Here is a 17,198-nt window from a genome sequence, read left to right as displayed (position 1 = left end):
GGACTGGTTAATGGTTATGCATTAACAAAACCGCCTACTTTGCGCATAGAGATCATCATTTCTCCGACATGGCATTCAATTGGGCAAGACTAGTTGACGACCAAAGGACCAAAGGTAATAAGGTGGAAATCTTGTTACCAAAGTTGTGCATACCACTAGAGTAGTGTTTGATATTTAATTGTACTTGGCTTCTTCTTTGCTGTAAGTGTGAGGATCTCCCTTGCTAGCCTGTAAGGCAGCATGAATATTATTGTTGGGCTCTTCATTTGATTTGTACTTCTTTCTCATTGTTTATAATATGATTTTGTTTGACCAAAAACCGTAATCAGAAACGTTTTGTATAGTATGTAGTTTTTTTTCGACACTCGCAAAAGGTTATTATATTCCTCTATCGTACAACCCATAGATCAAAATCTCAACGGTGGAAACCTTGAAATCTTGCTTTATGTGGACATGCCTACAGACTCCCACACTACAAAACAGAAATAGAACAGGTTATGCAGGCACCGTAATAAAGTATAAATTCCAGAATTTAACGCCATGAATTTGTGGCATTTTGTACTATGAATAAATTTTTTTGTCAGGTCATGTTCATTTAACATTTTAACCCCAGTTGCCTGGGCCCAAATGATATAGTTAGGGTGCAACTATTTAACGTACACACCTAGTCGACTTCTAACTAGTAGCTGTTGAATAGTTTACACTGTATACCAGTACTATTATCCAATGATTGAGTATTAGCTCAAATGGCACGTTACAGGCATACAGACGCTTGGAGGCAGTTACTTATACTTCCCTAGAGTGTATAACATCTTAAACACAGGTTGAAAAATTGGCAAAAGAAAAGTAAACGCTCACCCTATTCACTCTTCGGTCTTGTCATGCACCGCAGCACCACTCTTTTTTTTCTTCTCAGTAACTCCACTACTGTGTTCCCTGACTCAACACTCTTCACAGTTTACACTACACACTTCACACTTCACACACCTCTCTCTCTCTCAAATCATATCAATAAGCCTGTCCTGGACCCTACTTCTTTCTCCTTGGCACGTGCACAGTCAGACTTACTGGCCTTCACCCTTCTCACTGCAAGTGCTGCAGCTTTTTTCTCCTATTCACTTAACCCATTGGAGCCAAACACCTAACCAAACTTCTGCTCTGTGTTTCTCTCCTGCCCATTGGTTAAATGTCCTGCTTTCATGAAGAAAACAGGATGTCCCTAGCTATATATATTTAAGTTAGTGCTGTAGACTCAAAATAGAAATACTACACAAAATAAGTGAAGTGAAAGAGAAAACATAGCTTTGCAAGATGGAATATAGTGGGAATGGACAAAGTGGTACTACTGGAAACTTTTCATGGGATTATAGGAACAATAATATAGGAAGTAGTAATAATAATAGGTATGATAATTGGAGCAGCATCAACAACAATTTGATGTTCACTGGAAACACTACTAGTTCACACCATCACCATCAACATCAACATCAACATGGCTACCAACAACATCATCATCCAAGTTTATATGCAGGAACTTCTCACGTGCATCCAGATCCTCATCTCACATGCTTGAAGTTAGGAAAGAGACATTATTTTGAAGATGGTAATGGTGGTGTTTCTAGTGTTGCTGCTGCTCCACTCTTCGCTGAACGACACGTTGTTGATGCGTTTCCTTTTGAGAAAAGAGGAAGGTCTTATGTTGTTGGTGGAAGAGATGGTGGTTTTAGTACTGGTTTTGGTGTTGGGGCGTCTTCGTCATCGATTATGGGGACGGCCACGGCGTTACCAGTGCCTAGGTGTCAAGTGGAAGGGTGCAATGTGCCGTTGGTGGCTGCAAAGGATTATCATCGAAGACATAAAGTTTGTGAGATGCATTCTAAAGCACCTAAGGTTGTGGTCCTTGGAATTGAGCAACGTTTTTGTCAGCAGTGTAGCAGGTATGTGCTATTTTTGTTTTTTACTATGCAATTTATTTTAATTATATGTTTAATATATGTAATAATTTCTGATGCTGTGGAGTATAGGTTTCATGTGGTGTCTGAGTTTGATGACTCGAAAAGGAGTTGCAGGAGGAGATTAGCTGGCCACAACGAGCGGCGAAGAAAGAGTTCTAGTGATGGTATCTCATCTAGAAATCTCTCTCACGGTACATTTCTTCATCTCCTATTACCGTGTGAATGAATTCCACAATTTGTTAGTATTGGTTAACTGCGAATTATAGTATGTTGAGTTTGTACTTTGTAGTCATCTTCCATCTATTTCGTTTTATTAGTTGTATTTGTGTAGTAACAAAGACCTTGATGGTAGCTTGGTAAACGGTTTGCATTTATGAGCTGATTAACTGTAGCTTTCTCTCTCATATTAGTTATGTTTATAAACGTTTATGGTATGAAAAATGAGTGTCACTTTTTTCTGAATGTTGTTCAATTAGAGATTTGGCTGTGATTAGTTTTACATGCTGCAGCTATGATGACTAATGAGTTCTGTGTTATTAGTCCTTTTGCATAGAGAAGTTGGTAACACTGTAGACAAATCTTTCAAGATTCATGGTTTCTGAGTTCAGACCACTGAGGTGGTTGAAATGTTGATTGTTGTTTGCTGTCCAGTCTTGCATTTGAAGAGTTCAAAGTGCGCGCTATAAAACAAAAGAAGCTTTAGTCAAGTTTCTTAGGAAACATTGCTAAACGGAATATTTTTCATGGTGCGTGGTCTATGTTGTGTGCGCCTGTGAGTTGGTTCGCCTCTATTGTCTTCGGTTTTGGATACTTTTTCTGTTCTACCTTGTAAGTCGTTTGCTTCTGGGAAGTAGGAATTGTCTTTCAAGCATAAATTTTGAACTTGTTAATCGAGGGTAGTCTTGTTACGGGTAAGGAAAAGAAGCTTTTCTAAAATCAAATCAATGAAACTATGACTCTTTGAAACTGTTACACAGATTAGATAGTTTTTTTTTGGGTTAACTAATAATACCCCCATTAGATGAGTCAATTAGGATTTTCCCCCACTAGATGGCCAATTAGGTTTTTAAACACACGGTCAACTTGGATTGACCGTTAAATTTCAAATCAAGCAACTGAAAATTACATAAATACTCTTATTATTTTCAAAAAACAAATGTTCAATTTTAATTAGGTTTCAAGTCAAGCAACTGAAAATTACACAAATGCTCTTATTATTTTCTAAAAACAAATGTTCAATTTTAATTAGGTGGTGGCAATTGTGTCATTTTCAGCTATTTGACTTAAAAGTAAACAGTCAAACTCAGTTGACCGTGTGTTTGGGGGGAGACCCTAATTTCCCATCTAATAAGAGGAAAATCCTAATTGGCTCATCTAGTAGGGAGTAATACTATTTAACCCTTTTTTTTTAAATATTCATCATTAGATGAGTAGATTTGCATGTCTGATGAAACATCCATTTCCACTCAAAACAGGAAATGGGTGATGACCAAATTTCATGCCTTGCTCCAAATTCTAACTTGGTTTCTCATGTCGTCAAACTTTTTAACTGTTTTAGTCTTAATAGACCAGCTGATGCTGCCTGGAACAACTTGTAGCAGAAGACTGTAATCAACTTAACTAGGCGTCTTGAATCTTGATAATGAGAAGATTTCTAGACTTGTTCTAAACCAAGCCACTATAAATTCGTCTTCTTTCTCGATACACTTTGTAATGGGGAGATTCATGAAGTAGATCTAAAACTTCCTTATGTCCTTGTACATTATTGCGAAAAAAATATAATATTGAGCAACCCTTGGGGTTAAACATGTTGCTCAGGCATTGTTTCGGTGTTTAAGCACATTTTTGATGTTCTAACTTGATGTAGTAATGCAGATTTCTGTAAACACACTTCAGTTACTCCTTTTCTTTCTGTTTGTCAGTGTTATCGTCCTAACCTCTACTCTTTACTTTATTATCAAGCTTCTAGGACATCATCATGAAGAATGATAATTCCTTTACATCACATTGAGGATATTATAAGCAATTTCTTGATCCACAATATTTCGGTATTTCCACAAGTTGGTCAAATCTATCATCTACACATACTTGGACATGCTCAAATTCATTTCACTGCCTTTCAATCTACCGGCCCTACATGTTTGTCAGTTTTTTCTTAATCCGATCCCTTCCTGTATGTTGTACTGTAGGCCTGTGTGTAGGAGCTTCGCAAGACAGATTTCCAAGAACCACACTGGATCTCTCCTATACCATTGTCTGCCAATTCATGCATGCATCCTCTAAGATTTTTGATAAATTTGGTGGATTCTGGAATGTCAAGGGCATACTATCTATGAGTATCCAATTTCTCTCTTCCATCTCTTTGTGTTTCTCTGGCTTCAGATGCTCACCAAGCCTATTGTTCCAACCCTATAAGTGAACTTAACTGCCTTTGCATCTCCGCCGTCCTTATTCCTGTCGAGTCACAGGCTGCAGTGTACTACCATGAATACACACTAACTCTGTCTAAATTTCTCATGGTTCTTTGTTCTATAATAATATCACATTTTCTTGACATTACTTCAGCTAGTATACAGTATACATCTATATGCAGGACCATGAATCCGTCTCTCTTTTTTCTTGTTTATACTGAACAGATGGATTTTTCTCACAAGTTAGTATTAAGTAATAACAATGCTTTTGTTTCTGCGCAGAGCACAGATCAATGAGTGGAAGACTTCCTTACATGTCGCCCTCTACTGGCCGTGCTCTCTCTCTTCTGTCATCCAAGACCACTTCTTGGGAATCTCCAACTGATCTCTCTTCTCGATCCAGTGCCGCTCTACGTGAGCTGATTGCTGAGAATCGTGCGGCAGTACTTGCCAGGCAGCTCTTCCTTGACCAAGGCTGGCACCACCAGTCAATGGATTATTTAGGTGGAAACCAATCTATGTCACTGCCTCATATATCCCATCAACACCAAGCATTCACAGATCCATCAGATTGGCAACGGTTCCATGATGCAGGTGCACAAGTAACACTGGACCTTATGCAGGAATCAAGTTCACCATTTGGGTTTCTTCAAGGAAGGACGAAAAACAAAGATGAAGATGAAGAGTGCTGTGAGATATGGAAATCACTAGAGGGAACTCATGTAGTATGAAGTTTACAAATATCTCCCTTTTAGCTTCTTTTTCTTTTGATTTTCATCGGCAGTTTATTAATGTTTAGAGATCTCTAATGTTTATTAGGCACAATATGATGCAATTGTGCAGAATAACTGCAGTTTGTTGGTGAACAATCTGCGTTTTTTGGCATTTGATGAAAATGCAATTTTCATGAATCTTGATGTGATTAATTTTGATGTTCTATTGTAGTCTTGTGCTATTCACTGATCTCCAAGCTGTCACCACTGTGTCCTGTGTGTTGGGGGAGGGGGAGTCTCAAGGGCTAGTATAGCGCAGCAGAGGGTTTTCCATCTATATTGAACCTGGCAACCACTTCTAATATTCAACCCCTCAAAGAGGGCCCTGTACGTGACAATACTAAATAGTAAAAAGGGGGAAATCCACAGTTAACAGCTTGACGGCAGGAGGAGATGCAGGTATTCTATATCGTTGTCAAAGTAATGGCGGATATGCGTTCTTTAATGAATATAGAAAGAAACTGAATGAACCCAATCAAGCAGTAGATAGAGCGCTGGCGCATTCTGTTGATCAAGTAGAGGGTCATTTCTTTATTATGAATGACAACATTGGACTTGCAGATCAAATTACAGGCATGGGCTGTAGGGTGTAAAGCGGTTGTGGGAAGGTCTTCAATATAGTGTTACAACAGAAAACAATCCCCCAACAACTAGAACTGAAGGAACATAATTATAACTAGTAAGTGAAGTTAAGTCAATATCAGCATTGTTTTCCATTTGTTTGTAAACGTAAACACGAACAAATGGCCAATAACTAGACACTAACGTGGAATATTATGAATTTGTGTGTACCGTGAACTTTGCTGCAATCACTTCACATCAGTTCTTCGTAATTAATTTAGTGAAACCCTTTTACACAGAACTCAGAATCATTGCAATATGAAAACTAAACATTGAATCCCAGTGTGTGATAGGAAACATTATGGCCTTTTTTTTATCATTCCAGCAAGTGATCTCCGAAATCCATTGCCCCAACTAGTTATTCACAATGGTTTGTGTAAAGTGATGGTGTTGGTCAGGTTCCAAACTCAGGAACGTCTATATTAGTCCCATACTGGCCAGCTACATATTGATTATTTCCTTTATATAGCGCATAAACGGTGTTACATGTGTCGAGCTTGGTAGCGCGAGTTTGTGACCCGAGTGGGGGCATTGAGATGGTTGGATTTGGGCTTGTCTTGAACGGCTGGGCTTTATGTGGCTAATATGCTGGCTTGCCCGTTCCAAGCTGGGAGTTGATTATCATGGTTTGGGCGTAGGTCCGGGCCTTGTTAGTCTTAGAGTGAAGGGCACTGCGTCAGGCTGGCTTCACAGAGCAGCGTTCACCTTCCGCTCTCAGCCGTGGGAGGGATTACAGGCTAGTGCCTCATTAGTCCAATCAGAGCTTGGATAGCTGGTCCATTCAGACAACCATCCCTTTTGTTTGATGTCGATTAAGCTTCGGTGCTCCAGTTGACCATATCTTGCTCCTCAAGGTACTATGGGGTATGATGAATAGTATTTTCACGTACGTCACAAGGGTAGTTTGATAATTTCTCTATCTATTTTGGGGGATATTTTGGTCTTTTCACTATATGAAGGTATTATCTCTACGGTTCTCGAATATTCTCTTTCTAAAATCTCCAATAATAAGATGATTGATTCATCTACGTATTAATTATTTTTGTTGAATATTTTAAATAGATATAGTAACAAAGGCAACATTTCTTAAGACTGTGGATATGGTCTTGGTGTGGGTAGAAAGTACAGAACACACTTCAAAGTCAAATCCTCTCACTTCCTAGGTTGAAAGTGAGACACTTCTTAGGTTCGGAAGTGAGACAAGAAGAGGAGGTTCGTGGGCTTTGGAACTAGTTAGAGTAGTAGGTTCAGTATAACCAACTCACGAACTCCAAATTGAACTTGGAGTAGTAAGTTCAGATAACCAACTCCTAACCTAACTCCAAATTGAAACTCAACTACTAGGTTCGGAGAGCATTCAGAGGCTTTGGAACTAGTTGGAGTAGTAGGCTCGTATAACCAACTCCTAGCTATGAACTCCAAACCGAGCTCAACTATTAGGCTCGAGCTCTAATTACTACTCCGAACCTAAACATGTTTTTACATTGTTTAAGTCAATAAATGAGACCTATTTGACTTGGGAAACATGGGCTTCAAGAAGAGTCAAGATGAGACTTAACAAGAGGCAGTCTCCTAGTTAAACACTAATTGGGAAACCTCATCTATTCATCAAGATGATACTTTACAAAAGGCGGTCTCCCTAGTTAAACACTAATTGGAAACCTCATCTATTCTTATAAATAGAATAGTTGAACTACGCTTTGAGTTTGATTCCTATACACGGGATCGTGAAGTGACCATTAAAGAACGTGGTTCAACTCATCATCTTCTAAATCTCTTATTCTTATTGATTCAATACTTCTAGTTGTTCTTTGATCATCAACAAAATATTTGTGTTTCTTGATTAGGAAAAATCATCACACAATTGGCGCCGTCTGTGGGAAAACCATACAGAATTGATTTGATTTCTTGGTCGAAATATTTTTGGTTCTAGGTTCTCCTACCCACCAATTTTTCTTGGGTTTGTTGTTCTTTAAAAAAAAATAATTCTTATCTTCACTTTGATTCAAAATCATAGTTACTACAAGAGCCAATGTGAATCAAAGTAACGAGGGGAATAACGAGATCAATAACCCACATGTTACTTCTCAAAGACAATCTGAACGTAGAGGAGATCATCGTTTTGAACAGGGGCGTGAAAAAGATGAGCCTAACAATGATACTCCTCAATCTGCCATAACCAACCAAGCCATCATGGATGATGTGATGGCTGAACGTGGTCGACAAGAGGCTCGTTTGCATTTTTTACAAGACTACTACCACATGCAGGAGGGTCGTTCACCCCCAAGAGTAGTCTTTGCCCTCGATGGAAACTTCGAGGGGGATTCCGGCCACCAAGTCTTGACCATAGTGAGGGTTACGTCCCTACGCCTTATATCCTACTTCGTTGGGTATCATAGCGACCAACCAAATTTGGATTATAATCTGAAATTGGATCCAACTCGACACTCGAGTTCACACAAAACTGACTTCTCTTGGTATTCAAGTTCTAGAGGTACAAGGGATGGACGTCCGAATGTGTTTTCCAGGAATCCACAACTATCAAGGTCACCCCTCAAGCGAAGAAGACTTTTCGGTTCAAAGGAACCTTCATTGCCTTAGAATCCCTCAGTTCCCCGATCCAGTTTTGCAAACTCCTCCACTCGATCTTGGGATCCGGAACCACGTTATCATCGAGATGAGAACTACGAGAGTCCAGGTCCGAGGTATAACAACGAGAGAACTCAAATTCATTAACCGACTACTCTTACATGCATTTCGAGGCGCCAAATCTTTGGAGGAATTGCGAGGTTCGAAACCAACTAAGATAGATAAGTCAGTTGTTCAGTCAGCAATCGAGGGAGACATTGGAACTCCTTTTTCACGACATGTTATGAGTGGATACATCCCCCATTATTATAAACCACCGAAGTTCTCTAAATTTAATGGCAAAGGAGATCCGGTCTCTCATGTGCTCGTTTATCGTCAAGCAATGGTGGGTCTTTCTAAGAAAGATCATTATTTGTGCCGATATTTTGCTTCAAGTTTGTCAGACTCGGCACTCATCTAGTACACGAAGGTGCCCAAGGGCAGCATTCACGAGTTTAAGGTGTTATCCATCAATTTCATTGTGAAATTCAGTTGCAACCGACCCTACATTAAAACCGCTGATGCACTATTTGACATGAAGATCTGAAAGGACGAGCGTATTAGGGATTTCACCAAAAGATTTAACAAGGTGCAATTGCATATTGACAACGTCGATGAGACCCTCGCCATTGTGGCCTTTAGAAGGGGTTAGATACCACTACGGTCTATACATGTCCTTGAAGAAAGGAGCCTACAAACATGACAGAGTTGTAGGCTCGGATCGATAAGTATGCGGAACTAGAAGAAGACCAATTGGATAGGGAATCTTCTCATAAAAGAGTGATAACCAGTGTCACCTCCGTTCATGTTGGTAGGAGCTCTGCTAGTCATTATAATGGTAGAAAGTCCGAGGAACCACAGTCGGAGCACAAGTTAGTCGACAGGAATTCCTATCAAGATAAGTCCAAGAGACAGAAGACTAGTGACACGTTCGGAAGTAATAAATTACCCCCACAGGATAGGGACTTTACCACTTTAACTTATCCTTATGAGGACATCTTTGAAGTTAACCCGGGGAACAAGATGTTCATGAAAGATCCTCTCGGTGAATCTCGATACTAACATGTCTTGTTTCCAAGTAATGTTATACTACTCTTAGCTTCTAAGAGACAAAATTTTCACAAATTTGGATCTGCTTCCACTATCTTTGGGGGCATGATCTATGCCAATTAATTCTCAATAAAAGTTATATTTTCTTTTTTTGAGCATTGTTTCTTTTTATAATTTTCGTTGGGATACTTTTTGGATGTTGGGTGAGAAATCCCATATGTTGGCCAAAGTTGTATCGGAACCTTTAGAAAGCTTTCGGGATAATGAGTGAAAGATCTCATGTGTTGTTCCTCGTGTGATGGAGAAAGTTTAACTTAGCTTGGATTTTATCCTCCTAAGAGCAGATTCTAATGTCTTATGCTTATAAGTGTTGGTTTATGCATTAGATATCGGATCATTTAAAGACTCTACAGAAATAATACTGAGGGCACACACCCTACGTTCCTACAAAGTCTTATTTCTTAACAAAACTAAAGGTATTTACAGGAATTGACACGGGGCAAACCCTATTTTTCTACAAAACCTTGTTTTTCTAAGATTCGGAATATGAATTTGTATAAAATATAATTCAACACTTTTGCCATTTTCCCTCAACGATTGAATGTGCAACCATCGTCTGAGAGAAAAGTGGGGCATCTGTGTATACATATTTATGCAATTAAGGAGAAAAGAACACCACTTCCTAGCTAGTCGGAACTTCACATTTGGAACTTGTCAAAGTTCAAAACTCCACTTCCTAGCTAGTTAGGAACTCCACATTGAAACTCTACTTCCTAGCTAGTCCGAAACTCCACGTTCGAACTTGTCCAAGTTCGAATTTCACTTCCTAGCTAGTCAAGAACTCCACGCTTGAAACTTGCCAAGTTCGAACTCCACTTCCTAGCTAGTCGGGAACTCCCGTTCGAACTTGTCCAAGTTCGAACTCCACTTCCTAGCTAGTCGGGAACTCCACGTTCGAACTTGTCCAAGTTCAAACTCCACTTCCTAGCTAGTTAGGAACTCCACGTTCGAACTTGTCGAAGTTGAACTTGTCCAAATTTGGAATTCCACTTCCTAGCTAGTTAGGAACTCCACTTCCTCTATGGAAAGTTCAAGTTTAGAACTCCACTTGAGCTAGTAAAAACTCAATTTCCTATTGAAAGTCCAAACGGAGTTGGCTAAAAGAATTAGGAAGCCTCGATATTCTAGTTGAACTCTCCTTATCCGAACTATAATACTTGATGTTTACATCAATGTCGAGTCCTTGCATATAAGGAGGCATATTATTGGCGTGAAACATGTCTCAATAAGAAGAGTGAAATATCTCCAAAGAGAATGGTGTTCCAAATCCGTAATGATCTTAGTCTTAGACGATACGAAGTGGCAGTTCAGCTCTTGGAGCTTCGGACTTAAAGAATATGGAAGTGCTCAGTTGAGTGGTTGACCCGAAAGTAATATCTCGGTCAACAAAAGTGGGTGTGCTTCTATTGATAAGGCATCAGGAAGTTGATGCACCCGGAGCTGTCTTCTTAACGGATGCTTCCGGAATTACATTGTCATTTGAAGAACCCAGTACTGCTCTCTCTGAGTAGCGACTCCAATATTGCTTTGTTGATTATTGAACCCGGAACCACATTGACAAATGAAGAACCCACAATTGATTAGTCAGACATCGAAATTGGGAGTGTGCGGTCAAGTGGTAAAGTCGAAACTGGTTGCTTACTTGATCGACTTGGAAGTGATTATTCAACTAGTGAAACCGAAGCCCGACCGTTTAGTTCTTGCAGTTGAAGGATGGCCATCGTCAACCCAAAATTTAATTTTCTTTCTCTGAACTTCATGGGAGATGACTGTTTCAAACTGAATAAAGGCTATTTCTACACAAGAAAGAGATTCACACTTACTCTTTATTCTCAATGGTGAAAGAGATACAATTTATTGATGCTGTTCTTTATTGCCAAATGCTATCATAGAAAAGTTTGAGTTTATAATCTACACCGGAATGAGAAAGAAGAAGCTCCACTTTCGAAGACCAAAACCAAAGTTCACTACGACGTTTGCCCTTTTCCGAAAGCCTTGAAACTTTCACCGTAAACCCGGCACCCAAAATGTAACGGAACATCGGACTAAGCATCATTTCTCTTGGCTTTGGTACAATATCACGCTCCATATTATGAACTTTGAGACAAGAAATTCCATAGTACAGACATTGATTGCTCAAGGACAATATGGTTTCAACACCTTTAGTTGTCGTGGAATTGGACTCTTCGCAAAAGCTCTTGGATTTGGCCCTTACTTTTTGATTGCCTAATTTTGAGCATAAAAGCAGTTCCCTCCCCTGCATACCTTTCCGAAACTCCTTTACCACTTGGCGGACACATGTGAAGGTAATCCGAAAACTGAATAGTCTTACTCATCTTTTTCCAAGTAACCTTATAGAGCACTCGCGCTTTAAACTTGAGATATGAAAGAGTGATTCATTGAGTGAGTGGAAAGTGAGAACTGTTAAATATTAATCATGTTTTTTCTTCTTCGCCTTCCAATATGATGGTCAAACACTTCAACAAACCAAAGGTGGTCTTGAGAAAAGAGAAAAGTAAACGAGTTACGATTCGGTTATGGGCTTATGGGATGTGACTATGTGAGCCCAAGTTCGGGTTCATGTCGAGCCTAAAGACAAACACAAAAAGAGTTACAGACTCCGGTCACATGTCGGACCTAAAGAAAGACTAAGAAAAAGAGTTGCAGTTCGGGTTATATAATAAACGGGCCCGAACAAAAGCGTTCATGTTCAACAGTTCAAGTTTCGCAAGGCTCAGTTCCGGATTGCACTTGCAAGAGTTCAAGTCCTAGTCAAGGTGAATTAGTGAAATCTACCCAAGTCCGGGCCATGTGACCATGTTCGGTCCTTTACATGAGCTAGTATTCCAGGTCCGGGTAAACACGAGGCATGACAGGTTCGGCTTTCATGAAGTTTAGTTACGGAATGTAATCCCAAGTATGGATCTTTGTGAAACATGGGTTGTTGACTTGTCCAAGTCCGGCTCAGAGTGGAGTTGGTAAGGCTCGATTGATCTGACCAAGTCCGGGTTATCACAAGACATTGCATGTCCGGATTTCACCAAGTTCCTAATGTCGAAGTCTGGATCAACACAAGGCATGACAAAACCAATTTCACCAAGTTCGACCCTAATATACAAGGTTCGGGGCATGGTTATGGCAGGTCCGGATTTACAATTCTTTGCACTAAAGTAATGCGAAATTTCGCTGATACATTCCATGGAGAAAATCGAGGCATAAGACGTCGCGTACATTTTTACCCAGCCTTTTTCCTTAAGGGTTTGATTCGCAACCCATGAATAAAAAAGGGGGGCATCTGTGTGTGCATATTTTAGCAAATAGATATGTAACATGTGGCAACATCTTCTTAAGGCTCGGATATGGTCTTGGTGTGGGTAGAAAGTACCAGAACACACTTCAAGTCCAAATCCTCTCACTTCCTAGGTTCGAAAGTGAGACACTTCTTAGGTTCGGAAGTGAGACAAGAAGAGGAGGTTCGTGGGCTTTGGAACTAGTTGGAGTAGTAGGTTCAGATAACCAACTCTGAACTCCAAATTGAACTTGGAGTAGTAAGTTTCAGTATAACCAACTCCTAACTGAACTCCAAATTCGGAACTCAACTACTAGGTTCGGAGCAGATTCGTAGGCTTTGGAACTAGTTGGAGTAGTAGGCTCGTATAACCAACTCCTAGCTATGAACTCCAAATCCGGAGCTCAACTATTAGGCTCGGAGCTCTAATTACTACTCTGAACCTAAACATATTTTTCTGTTGTTTAAGTCAATAAATGAGACCTATTTGACTTGGGAAACATGGGCTTCAAGAAGAGTCAAGATGAGACTTAACAAGAGACAGTCTCCTAGTTAAACACTAATTGGGAAACCTCATCTATTCATCAAGATGATACTTTACAAAAGACGGTCTCCTAGTTAAACACTAATTGGGAAACCTCATCTATTCTTATAAATAGAATAGTTGAACTACGCTTTGAGTTTGATTCCTATACACAGGATACGTAGGCAGCCATTAAAGAACGTGGTTCAACTCATCATCTTCTAAATCTCTTATTCTTATTGATTCAATACTTCTAGTTGTTCTTTGATCATCAACAAAATATTTGTGTTTCTTGATTAGGAAAAATCATCACACATATTTGTTGAATATTTTAAATATATATAGCTCCAAAGGCCTGATTTCTTCAAGATGTGAATATTAAAAATTATGTCATAAGCTAAGTATAACTTACATCAATAAATCTCGGGAGCAGACATGATTTGCCAAACACCAGAATATCCAATGAGCAAAAGCTTGAATAGATAATCACTACAAAACATCGCCACAAAATTTGTTTCAGCTATATGTATTTTAGATTCAAGATTGAAGAAATCATATAGTATTCCTTTACGTGTGAATAGTACCGATCGGAGACCGAAGACAGGGCGAATAATGAGAAATTGCAAACACGAAGCGAGAAATATTTGAGAAATCTACAGAGAACCTTTAGATAGTGAAAAGATAAGCATTTAAGTTTGATAGATTCTCAGTCTTTGAGTAATTTCATACTTCTCCATATTCAAAGAACACTGCCATTGTTGAAATATGTCAAACAATTATTTACCACAAACAAAAAATGTATGCTATAAATCAAAATTTTCCAATATCGTACATGCACTGTAGTTGCCAAATCTAAATGAAAAAAAGAACATTGAGATACCCTCGTAATCCTCGTTAGTGCTTTCACTCTTCTCTACACTTGTATCCACTCACAAATTAAAGAGTTGCTCACAACAAACTCGGATTATTTTATCGACTATAGTTTTATAAAATTACATAAAGTCATTTTAACTTTTATTTCCTCAAAAATTAACTAAAATTGAAATAATTTATTGTAAACAATTTATTCAACGAATGATAAAATAACAAAGACAACAATGAGAAATTTTCTAAAGATAGAAGAAAAAAAAAATCCTTTTAATTGTGAATTTAACATGAAAGAGATAAAGCAAACAAAACATACTAGCTCAAACTTTAATTACATATTCAAAACACAGAGATATCGAATAAAAATTAATGAAAAGAGAAAAAATCACTTTCGATCGTCTAGTTTTCTCAAGCTCGATATATCAGAAATCTCTTGCTCAAGAACTTCCAATGGAGAATTCAATTGCTTCCCAGCTACCTGAATCGTTTGCAAAGATGAATGCATAGGAAATAAATTTGATCAATTCAACAAATAATTAATACGTAGATGAATCAATCATCCTATTATTGGAGATTTTAGAGAGAGAATATTCGAGAACAGTAGAGATAATACCTTCATATAGTGAAAAGACCAAAATACCCCCCAAAATAGATAGAGAAATTACCAAACTGCCCATGTGACGTACGTGAAAATACTATTCATCATACCCCATATTTTTCTATATAGTAAGACTCCAAGGTCTTGGGGTATGATTTCCAAACTAAGTGGGGGTTATTGTCAGTGCATTATTATGTGTTGTGAGATTTTGTATGTCATTGAGGAGTTGCTACTTCTCTAGACACTGATATGAAATTTACCTATAGATTTCTATGTGGAGTTGCTCTCATTTTTCCTGTCTCATTTTTCCTGACCTTATTCATATTCATAGTGTACATGATGACTCATATCTGGTAGTGTGAGAAGGCAAACACTGTTCTTAAAGATTTGAATTTCTTGCCACTTTCTCTCTCTATATATATTTATTTCTTCTATGTGATTGTTATCCAAACGACTGCTATTGTTCGCACATAGAGGAATACTCATGAGAATGTAAAAGAATAAATAGCAAATATTCTGTTTATGTTGAAAGTATATCTTACTATATTAGGAAAATATGGGATCTGGGTATGTATTTTTTGCATCTGTGTCTGAATATTGCTCATTGTGTTCATACAATTCGAGGATAGCAATTTTGTAATTTCAATTTTCTCTTTCCAAATTGAGTATACTATTACTAATTTGTTTGAGTGGGGACTGGGACTGGGGAATACACACTCTAATCTTTAGTTAATTATTTTGCAAGAATTAATTATTTTGATGGAATTGAAATGCATGCTCACAGGACTAAACGGTGGAAAACCACTTGAATCATCCGGTCTCCCTGATTCTGCAATTGATCTATCTTCAAAATATTACTTCGACATGCAGGTAAAATATGATCCCAGAATCCTTTCATGATTTGTATAAACTAGCTCTGCCAAAAAGCCAGCTAAGACACTGATAGATTTGTGTCGTCATATATGTCAAGGTAAATGGTAAGATATGCATGATCAGGTTATTGGAAACATTGTTGTAGTTCCTAAACTCACGCACATACACAGGTGTAACTTTCACCGTGGGTTTTGTCGTAATATAGTGACTCTTCTCTTGATTTTTGTCGGCCTCCTGTTTCTATGCTGAAAAAGAAGTTTTATGAGAGCCTTGAATGGTTCGAGTAGGTCTCATTCAAAACTCTATTGCTCTTCCCACCACTACACCCTTTTCAAACCAAAATAGAGTTATCTTCGAGAAAGTGAAACCTCTTATAGATGCTGCAAGCACTTCAAGAGTCAATGTAGTATGCTTACAAGTGAGTCACTAACGAAGACAAACTATGTACATGAATAATTTTACATAATTACGACATCCACAAATATTATACATAGATGTATTTTCATCTAATATTAATATTTCAAAATGTGTTTATATTTTGATCCCAAGAGGCATGGACAATGTTGTTTGCATTTTGTACCAAAGAGAACAGATGGTGTGAGTTTGTTGAGCCAGTCGATGGGGAATCGATCCAATTTTTTAAGACCTAGCATGAAAATATAATATGGTCATAGTGAGTACAACTCTCAAGAGGGATGTGAACCATGGAGAAACTCTCTGGAATACTGCTATTATAATATAATAATTAGAAATTATGGTAATATATTAGGCAAACACCACAAGGTAAATATGTGCTAACACTATTGTTTATTGGTTTTAATTGTTGGGATCAACTACTGATGTTGTTTGAACTATTTCTGAATAGTATGTGCAACATAACCACATACCATGTGTTTGATACTACATATGGGAAGATAGTTATTAACATATGATATGGAAGGCACCATCCTTTGAACTGGTTAGCCTTCGGTTTGAATGGTGTTGAGATTGTCATCAACCCTTTTGCTACTGTTGGCGAACTCAGTGAACCAATGTGGCCCATTGAGATTATCTTTTGCCCTTTTTACATTATGCTGCAGTTGCCATAATTGGATTAGTTCTTTTGCTGCCGGTAAATTAATCATGTATAATTTCATCTCTAACACATTCAATTGTTTATAAAAACTAAAAAAGGAGTTACGCAAGCTATCATCCATTGCGTCGTCAGAGATTTTAAAAGAGTCCAGTACTAGCATAAAGTAAACTTTTGTTGCAAGAGCCTCCTCAAGCACCTCCAACACTAAGAATGAGTACAAACTACAAAGTATACAATGTAGATAAGGCTCAAATGAGATGCGTCATTTAAGGGAAATTGAATTTTAAGAGGTGAAAGACAACAAGTTTGGCCCACAACTTTGTGGCAACCACTTCTGTATATATGGTACAATCTTTGTATGAGTTGTTGTCCTCTACCTCAATTAATTTCCCGACTTTTCCCTCTTGCATTTTTGAGAGTAAATAGTATTGAACAGTATTGTTAAGATTTCTATTGTTGTGGATGTATTGTTAAT

The 17,198-nt window shown here is 38.2% G+C and overlaps 1 protein-coding gene, 1 non-coding gene and 1 pseudogene across 2 annotated transcripts; all 3 read left to right on the top strand.

The window, feature by feature from the left end:
- Window positions 1-979: 979 nt before the first annotated feature.
- On the top strand, window positions 980-5,279 carry LOC147494533 (squamosa promoter-binding-like protein 7). Its single transcript, XM_086565799.1, has 3 exons — window positions 980-1,937; window positions 2,025-2,146; window positions 4,649-5,279. Exons 1-3 carry the CDS (start codon window positions 1,312-1,314, stop codon window positions 5,095-5,097), a joined length of 1,197 nt encoding a protein of 398 aa, XP_086421925.1. The 5' UTR covers window positions 980-1,311; the 3' UTR covers window positions 5,098-5,279.
- A 971-nt stretch (window positions 5,280-6,250) lies between these two features.
- LOC147494532 (signal recognition particle RNA) lies at window positions 6,251-6,557 on the top strand. Its single transcript, XR_015200564.1, has one exon.
- Window positions 6,558-15,534: 8,977 nt separating this feature from the next.
- On the top strand, window positions 15,535-16,736 carry LOC147494531 (beta-ureidopropionase-like; annotated as a pseudogene).
- Window positions 16,737-17,198: the final 462 nt, after the last annotated feature.

Source organism: Coptis chinensis, chromosome 6 (assembly GCF_015680905.1).
Source record: "Coptis chinensis isolate HL-2020 chromosome 6, ASM1568090v1, whole genome shotgun sequence".
Taxonomy (NCBI): domain Eukaryota; kingdom Viridiplantae; phylum Streptophyta; class Magnoliopsida; order Ranunculales; family Ranunculaceae; genus Coptis; species Coptis chinensis.
The sequence above is the reverse complement of the archived record's forward strand: the minus strand, read 5'-3'. Positions and strand labels throughout refer to the sequence as shown.

Excerpts from the sequence above, each read along its gene's own strand:
- LOC147494533 (XM_086565799.1), top strand. The coding sequence starts at position 1,312 with ATGGAATATAGTGGGAATGGACAAAGTGGTACTACTGGAAACTTTTCA. Across the intron at positions 1,938-2,024 it reads TTTTGTCAGCAGTGTAGCAG|GTTTCATGTGGTGTCTGAGT; the intron begins GTATGTGCTATT and ends TGTGGAGTATAG. Across the intron at positions 2,147-4,648 it reads ATCTAGAAATCTCTCTCACG|AGCACAGATCAATGAGTGGA; the intron begins GTACATTTCTTC and ends GTTTCTGCGCAG.